Below are 8,828 nucleotides of genomic sequence, written 5' to 3' on the forward strand. Positions count from 1 at the left end.
CAAAATATTATTATAATTTAATGTTAATAATTATATAATGTAGACATACGCACATTTAGTCAAAATTCTGTAATTTATTTTTAAATCTATTCGATTATTATAAAAAGAATTTTCATATTTTAATACATATGTATTCTATTAGTTCACTTGATCCTTCGTTTCACTCGATTCACTGCTCTTTTCCTATTTTTTCTTGCCTACATTATTTTATTATTAATGATCAAAAAATTATCTGTTAAAGATCATCATAGAGATATATATCCGTTGTTTCTTATTTATTTATCATGTGTGTAGACAAAAAGAAAATTATGAATGAATTTATATACAATGCACAAGTTAAATTAGACTAGAATTCTTACAAAATGCATTCCTCGTAATTCTTAAAATGGACCTATGAAAGAATCAAAATATAAAAAATTTTTTTCTAAGAAATATTTATAATTTTTATTTTATATATATGTGCATATGCATATATAAATATAAAGCTAAAATATTGCTTAGAGTTCGACTGAATAGATATTGGTTTTATAAATTTGGATTTTTTGAAAAAAGTATGAAAAATTGATCATCTGATAATCTCCATTAGAAGAATGATTAATTTTCATTATCATTCTTAGCAAATCGCGAATGATGTAGTTTTCGTATAAAATTTATTAAAATCACATTTTCCCTGTATCTTATATTTAAGAAGTATGTAAGAAGAAATTACAAAGAAATTTGTGATAAATATTTCAGAAAATTAATTTTTTGGTATAATATTTCGATTTTAATATGCCGGTTTTAATATTTTAATTGATACGTAAAGGTGCATAATTTGTATTTGTATAATTTAATAACATATATTTAAAATTATAAATGATAATTTATGTATATAGTAACACGATACATAATCGCAAATCAAAACAGAAATTACATTTCACAACGATTCAATAAAAGTATGTACCAGTTAGTACAAATTAATTGATAAAGTGATTCGATTGGGACCAAAAAGAAATTGGTTTTAAACATCTTGTTATTTTATACAAGATGTATAGTAAATTGCTGCAAGTAAATAAATAATTTTTTACGGAAAGGAGAAAATATAAAAATATAAAATGCAATTTTTTTGCTAATTTTCGTGCGTTTTTTAAAGACTACTAATTATAAGAAAGATTACTAATTATAAGAAAATTATTATTTTAAATTTATAAACTATGTATTGATATTCGATTTATATGCCAAAAGATCTGTATAATCGCGTGATCAGACCGAAGCTAACAATATTATTGATACCTAATATTATAATAAATATATAATATATATAAATGCATATACTTAGATCAATAGTAATGATAAACATTGATGTAATCGAGTAGCACAATTTTAATTCTTGTAAATGTTTTTTTCATTTACTAAAATATAATAAAATAAGTATATGAGTGTAATTATTCTATGATCGATGCCATGCAAAATATCCTACGTATTCGGTATAATCCACATAATTATTGATCGTATTTTCGCGAATGAGTGAAAGAAAGCAAAGGATGTGTAACCAAAGAAAAGTAGATCTGGAAAACATCGGGCAACATACGGAGCATACATGTGCCAAATATACATATAATTTATATAAATTATCATATTTATATTATTTAAAATAGACATATTGCTCGTTTTTTTCTTTTATCTTATAATATGTAGAATATCCGACATTACCAATAACATGTTCAGCCTTGGTACCATAAACAGTAACACGTTAATATTTACATATTACGGTCTCGTTGTCAATGACTTGTCATTCGTATGGCGATTCTCAAAGAATAAAGTAATACATCTGAACGTGATTGTAATTAATATGGAAACACAATTAATATTGTAATTAATGATTATAATTAATGATTATTAAACTCTTGATGTACACGAAACTGTTCTAACGATAAATTTTTGTGAAATCATTTATTATCGCAAATAAAAATTAAAGAGGATAAAAATATAAATTTCATTACAAGAGCAAATTATATTTTTCTGCCATGTATTACCTGCGTAAAATTCCATGCACAGTATTGTCTGCAGTATATGAAAAGCGTCATCGACGATATAATGTGACTAAATATGATTGAGATATAAGGAAAGTAATATAGTACTTGTAATGAATAACGTTAATGTGGAATACATAAATATTTTGTAGTTCAGTTTCATGTAATTGAGATACGAGACTTTTATGATTAAAAATATGTCCACAAATATGTCGTTTAACTTCAGTAGCTGCACATTCGTCAAATGAATACTATTATGTTAAATAAATGCATCACAGTAGCTTGTTTTGATTTAAATGCATCACAGTAGCTTGTTTTGATTAATTTAATCTAACCTAACTAATTATATGCTCTTCATTAAAATGTATAAAACTGTACCATTGTTACGTCGCACATTTAATACGATTAATATACTATGTAATAAAATGTACTACATTAATAATTATAAATATTATTTTTAAAAGCATGAATAAATCCACGCAATATATGCTCGTGTTTACATTCGACATCTGGAAATCGACCATGAGAGAATCTTATTACGAATACTCTTTTTACGAATTCATCAATGAAACTTTTCATTTTTCACAAGCTCGCGAGTTCGATAAGGAAAATCACAAGTTCACGAGTTCGCCAAGGAAAAAGATTCATGATCGATTTCCTGGTCAGAGGTTAGACTAGGTTAGATTAGGTTAGATCGAAAATTATATCGTTTGACAGTTGGCATTCCTACAAGAAGACTGCGCCAGCACTGCGCGCGCGTATACAAAGTAAACTTCAAATCGCTTCTAGCCTAACCATCTTCACGCGATCGACTTTATTTGAATTGCATTGCGTCGCATCGAATTATGATGCGGCGCCGATTTACCCGATCGTAATTCGAGATATCGCGATGCTGTAGAAACGTCGAATGAGCATGAATTGTCACGCAAATATGATAAATCCAATCAACTCACCGTTCAACCGGCTGTTCCACAGGCCGCTCCTTCGCTCGCCTCGGGATGTCCCATTCCGATCTCGATGCACACAAACTCACACGATATCACCAACGCGAACGCGCGACATTTTATTCGGCACTCTCGATACTCTCTCTCGCATCCGATGATCATCATCAAGGGCGCGAATAATGCGTCGCGACTTCGCTTCATTTTTGCGATGACGCCATCACTGAATACTATCAAAAACAGCTGTTGCACGCTTCCATTGACATATTATAAAAGTCGCGCGATCATTCTTGGACAGTCTCAACACTCGTTCACTCGCGATATTCACTTATTTACGGTTAAAAGACGCGAAAAATGCGGAGGTACGACGAACTGCGTATGACTCGTATGACTCCGACACGTATGACGTAGGCAACTAACATGGCGGAACTAACATGGCGGCCGAACCGGTGCGCATTCGTTTCTGCGCATGGCCATTACTACGCTCAGTTCGCGCGACTTTGATTTCTGAATTTATTGTCTACGAAATCTTGATCGAATTATAATCATTAATTAAATAAAAATTGAAACAGAGGATACATAAAAAGGGACAAGAGAATTAATCATGTTATGATCTTTCGATTATTGATGCTTATTATAATATTTTTTTAACAATATTATAATTAAATATATTTCGAACAATGCTTTAAATTTTCTCAATCCTTGTTAATTAAACAATATACAATTTAATAAAAATTATTATTTTAATACTTAGAGTCACAAATATATTTCATTATAAATATATTTTATTCCGCGTTAATGTTTATTTTATAATATGTAAAATATTTTGGCAACGAGAATTATCAATAACACAATGTTCGATTTCAATATAAAATATAAACAGTAGCGCGCTATGTTATGGCTTTGTTATCATTCGCGCAATGACTCTCGAGTAGTAAGGTAGTGGTGAGAAACGCTTCGTATATTGTATGAATCATTAATTAATCAATTAATCATTAAATATGTAATTATTTTAAAAATACTTTGACAAATATAAAAATGCACAATGTAATGTATTTTTTTGTATGTATTTATGTATTTATTCTAATATTATAAAACGTTGACATAAATAAATAAAACAATATTAATAGGAGAATATTATGTAAATAATGTATAAAAGTAAATAATATAAATAAAGAAAATAAGTATATATGTAAGCAATATGTAATATAATATAAAAATATAAATATAATAATAATTTAATAATTTAATAATAATAATTTAATAATAATTTATAATATAAAAATATTTGTATGTTATATATTTTTTTCAACACCATTGTTTTTCTATAAATTTATCTATGTGTTCTTTTTTCTTTTATCATTATTTAAACAGAGAAAATATTTAAATATTAATAAGATTTAAATATTTATGCCTTTTTATTTTTTAAGATTTAAATATTCAGCCTCTAGCTATATATCTGAAAATTATATCTTTAGTCATGCGATTAAAGTCAAACTAGTTTTTTATTATATCTCAAATACAATCAATAAACAATAATCAAAACAATAATAATATGATCGATCTATCTACTGCTGTACCCTGTACCCCTGTGAGCAGAACTTTCCTAAACACAAAAGATGGCTTCCACCAGTAAAAAGTAAGTAGATATTTCTATGCGAATATATTCATTAGCATATATGAGTTAATTAAAAAATTTCTTCTTATGATAAGCTAACAAGATAATTATGTTTATTTGCAGATTAGAAGATTGCGAAGTATGCGGCACGACGAAAGCTAAATACACGTGTCCAAAGTGCGAGGTTAGAACGTGTTCCCTCATATGTGTAAATCGACATAAGAAGGAATTGGATTGTGATGGGATCCGAGATAAAACCAAGTTTATCCCTTTAGCATCATTTGCAGATTTAGATTTGCTAAGCGGTAAGATATTCTTCTTTTTTTTCTCAAATTTTCTCTTATTACAGGAGAGATTGCAATGTCCTAGAAACTTTTACAATATTGAACGATATTTGATTATTTTGCAGATTATCGTTTTCTTGAGCAAGCTAGTAGATTAATTGATACAAAGAAACGAAATCCAGAGAGGAGATACATACGTCCAATTAATTTACCAGTGGTAAAATATTTTTTATACGTATATATTTATGTATGTGATATTTTTATAAGAATGTAGCAAAATTGTATTCTTTCTTCCAGCACTTACATAAACTGAGATGCGCTGCATCATGTAGAAAAGTATCACTATTATTCATGCCACAAATCTTTAATCGACACAAGGAGAACACCACATTTCTCAATTGGAAGACCAATGAATTATTCTGGCGAATAGAATGGATTTTTCCACAAGCTCAAAATATAAAATGGATTATGAAAAGGTATAATAGTAAATATAACCCATATATATAGATATATATCTTAAAAAATAGTTTTTAAACAATGAGCAATAATTCTTTAATAAATATTCTCATTACAGAGCTTTGGATAATACAAGATTATCGACACTTGTGGAACAAGTTTTAGATCCAGTCTCTTTAGAAGATGAGAGTGATATTGAAAAATTAAATATACAATTAGCTTTAGCTGATAAATTACAATTTTATAGAGCAGCTGGATTAACTAGTATCAAAGTTCTCTTAAAAGCTGAGAAAGTAAAGAAAGCACATTCTAAGTAAATAAACATACATTATTCATAGTAATTTTAATGTACAATTAAAAATTGAAATTACATTTATAATGTAATTACTGTTTAATTGTACATATATAATTTTTTTAGTAAAAGATATCAAACTTTTTTAAATAATTTAAATAATTTTTATATTTAATAATTATAAATTTCTTTTACAGATTTTATGAGTTAGATCTCACACTTACATTAAAAGAAAATTTGGAAAATAAAACCATAGTGGAATTTCCAACATTTTATGTCATTATGAAAGATCATTCTGATATGTATGAGATTATAGACACTGGTAAGTATTATGTATGATTACATATTTATATTTTATTTTCAATACCAAATCTTTATGTATACATAAAATCATTTAGATGAGGAAACAAGTGATACAGAATGTAAAAATCCGGGAGAAAGAAAACGAAGAAAAAATGAATTTGACAAAAAAGAAAATCAGCCAGTGAATTATTTTTTCAATGATTTTTCGGAATCTGATGAAGAAAAATTGGATAACAAATCACAAGGAAAGAAACGTGTACCTGATTTGAATATACCTAATTATGAAGAATTATAGGTGTATAAATTGATATCTATAGAATATAAGAAATATTTATATACATATATGATCTTTATTGTAAATATATCTTTCACCATAATAGTTTTGATATAATTAAAACACATAGAAACGTGAATGATCGCGATTATAATACATTTTTTTAATTGATTCCTTTCCCAATAATAATATATATATCTGCACATCATCCAAGAATATTAGTGTAGTCAATAGTAAATATATCTTAAAATTTCCTAGGTCAAGATTTCACAGAGGATCACACACAAGTTATATGACTTAACAAATGTGTAGGAATGGGATAAATACAGTGATTCTCTTTTTATCCATGAAAAGAGATGCAATATATAACATTCTATTTTTTTCTCTCTTTTATATATTTGAGAAATTTATTTTTGAGGTCAATAAAATTTTAACGCAATATAATATTACCCTGAATAAATTAGGGAGAAGCAAATATATTACGAAAATATTTATATATTTTAAAAATGATCGCACATTATCTTATTTTGTCTTTTTTAATAAGATTATTACGAGACTCGAACAGAAATACGATGTAGTAAAAATTCTATATATCTATATTCATCTCTATATTATAACAAAATCTATTAATTTTTTTTATGCAATGTTAAAAAATTATCGAATATTTTATAATTATATATTTTAAATATTAATTTACTCTATTATATTACTTTTACAAACATAATTTTGATATAGATTAGTTTATAGATACATCAGTACAATTACATTTCCGAGATTTTTTGTTTTGAATATAAATTTTAACTTTTTTCTTTCTTATAAGTATAAGTGGATATTTTAAAATCAAATATTGTGTAATCATGGATGAGCTAAATGAAATATTTCTATCCCTGGAAATGAAATATCTTTGATAAGTAACCCTTTTGCCTTTTTTATTGTTTAACTAGAGAATAAAGAAATATAACAGGAAGACCAAAAATGCAACAAGGCCAGCAACAACTTTCACATACATCGATTTGCTATTTAGATGTCTCGCGTCTTTTTTATACTTCTGCGATAGCATAGATAGATTTTGCGTCTTTGTGTCCAACTCTGCGTAAATACATAATTAATGTTATTTATATATGTAATGCTATCAAGATACATATATATATATATGTTTATATTCACATTTTTAATCTTTAAACCACAAATTTAATCAATGTAGAACATTACCTGAAAGTACAGTACCCCTCTGTAAAACATCATCAATATTTTGTACCATAATTCTTTGCACATCTTGTAACTGACTGTTAAGGGTATTCAAATTTCTACGTGATCTACTGTCTGAGAAGATCTTTTTGGCTTTCTGGATATATGTATCTGGAAAATAAGTAAAATAATATATAGTATTACATATTTATTTTAATAGCATATAGTGCTATATTCAATAACATATTAAATCTGCTATGACATACCAAATTCAATGAAGGTATAAGGCCTAGTTACTGTATTTACACGTTTGCCATACTGAACATGAAATTCCTGCGCAATATCTTCCAGATAATTGTATGCTATACGTGTACTGTAATTTCTTTCGCATAATACTAGATAACATACTTCATTTTCGATTAAATAGCTGTAAATAAATGCGATATAAAACACGTAGACATATAGATCTATGGTATACTATCAGCAATCATTGCTCACTGGAAAAGATATGGTCCAGTTTCTAGGGTACATCTTGCCGGAGACTGTGGGCCTAGTTTTCTAAACAACATCTTCGCTTGATTCTGGTACTCTACGATATTTTTACCATCCTATAAAAAAAAAAAAAAAACAATGCGAGTTAATTAAATTTATTTAAGAACATAAACAGATTTTTGCTCCAAATTTTTGTTCGCTCGCGCAAAGTAAATTTTAAAACCCCGTTTCATCCTCTTCATGACAAACTTTTACGGATGCAATTACGCTTTCCTTAATGAGAATCAATTACGAAGGCAAAGTGCAAAATCTAGGAGCGAGGTGACATTTCATCATAACATATTTCTAACCTGTTCGTTATCCTGCATAGTGGCTGCCAGCGGCAGGCCATCCGATACTCTCGCGATTATCGTAAACAAGACCATCCTGTCAGAATTTTACCGCCGATTTTCGCGCAAGACGACACGAAAAAAGTTTTCGAGATCGCGTTGCTTTGCGACCTCCACCCTCCACAGGCCACTAGCGCGAAACTTGGCGAAACTATCCGCCGATGTGGCCGGATTTTCATCCGCGCGTCCACTCTCGACGTACCACGTCAGTCGATCGGTCGATCGATTCCCCGTGCAAATTTCCCTCGGATGCGAAATCGGCAATTTTCCCGTTCCATCGTTCTTCCTTGACCCGAAACAAGAAGAAAAAAGAAGGAAAACACTCTTGCTTGCTTACGTAGTATTTTTCAAACCTTGAAACGGACAGCGAATGCACCTTCGAATGGTGCATACGTGTCCGGAAACTCGTGGCGGGAAACTCGTCGATCGTCGCGATCTGGAGAACGTCCGAACGCGTCTTCGGGATCGCGCAAAGAAGCGATTATCGACGCGTACCGAGACTACCGGACCATCGCGCCCTTTTTGACAGGTGAACGTCAAGCGCGATGTCCAACGGTCCGTGACACTTCGTGTCATCCC

At 29.0% G+C, this 8,828-nt stretch overlaps 2 protein-coding genes across 3 annotated transcripts; one reads left to right on the forward strand and one right to left on the reverse strand.

Moving 5' to 3' along the window:
- Positions 1-4,513: 4,513 nt before the first annotated feature.
- LOC105251564 (box C/D snoRNA protein 1) lies at positions 4,514-6,421 on the forward strand. Of its 2 annotated transcripts, none has more exons than XM_011258463.3 (7): positions 4,514-4,592; positions 4,695-4,876; positions 4,981-5,072; positions 5,153-5,331; positions 5,430-5,624; positions 5,801-5,925; positions 6,002-6,421. In XM_011258463.3, exons 1-7 carry the CDS (start codon positions 4,573-4,575, stop codon positions 6,199-6,201), a joined length of 993 nt encoding a protein of 330 aa, XP_011256765.1. In that variant the 5' UTR covers positions 4,514-4,572; the 3' UTR covers positions 6,202-6,421. The 2 variants fall into 2 exon arrangements, with proteins under 2 accessions (XP_011256765.1, XP_011256766.1); XM_011258464.3 differs by having other exon boundaries at positions 4,568-4,592; positions 4,675-4,876.
- A 658-nt stretch (positions 6,422-7,079) lies between these two features.
- LOC105251565 (vesicle-trafficking protein SEC22b-B) lies at positions 7,080-8,822 on the reverse strand. The gene is made up of 5 exons (XM_011258465.3): positions 8,211-8,822; positions 7,867-7,976; positions 7,635-7,795; positions 7,393-7,539; positions 7,080-7,269 (listed from the first exon to the last, which is right to left on the reverse strand). The coding sequence occupies exons 1-5, from the start codon at positions 8,283-8,285 to the stop codon at positions 7,121-7,123; spliced, it is 642 nt and encodes a 213-aa protein (XP_011256767.1). The 5' UTR covers positions 8,286-8,822; the 3' UTR covers positions 7,080-7,120.
- Between the last annotated feature and the right edge of the window lie 6 nt (positions 8,823-8,828).

Source organism: Camponotus floridanus, unplaced genomic scaffold, assembly GCF_003227725.1.
Source record: "Camponotus floridanus strain SB8 unplaced genomic scaffold, Cflo_v7.5 scaffold7, whole genome shotgun sequence".
NCBI lineage: Eukaryota > Metazoa > Arthropoda > Insecta > Hymenoptera > Formicidae > Camponotus > Camponotus floridanus.

Bases quoted from the DNA above. Each gene is read 5' to 3' on its own strand.
- LOC105251564 (XM_011258463.3), top strand. From the start codon at position 4,573: ATGGCTTCCACCAGTAAAAA. The intron at 4,593-4,694 runs GTAAGTAGATAT...GTTTATTTGCAG, and splicing joins ATGGCTTCCACCAGTAAAAA to ATTAGAAGATTGCGAAGTAT. The intron at 5,332-5,429 runs GTATAATAGTAA...TTCTCATTACAG, and splicing joins ATAAAATGGATTATGAAAAG to AGCTTTGGATAATACAAGAT.
- LOC105251565 (XM_011258465.3), bottom strand. From the start codon at position 8,285: ATGGTCTTGTTTACGATAATCGCGAGAGTATCGGATGGCCTGCCGCTG. The intron at 7,977-8,210 runs GTTAGAAATATG...TTTTTTTTATAG, and splicing joins CTATGCAGGATAACGAACAG to GATGGTAAAAATATCGTAGA. The intron at 7,270-7,392 runs GTAATGTTCTAC...GTATTTACGCAG, and splicing joins GAGGGGTACTGTACTTTCAG to AGTTGGACACAAAGACGCAA.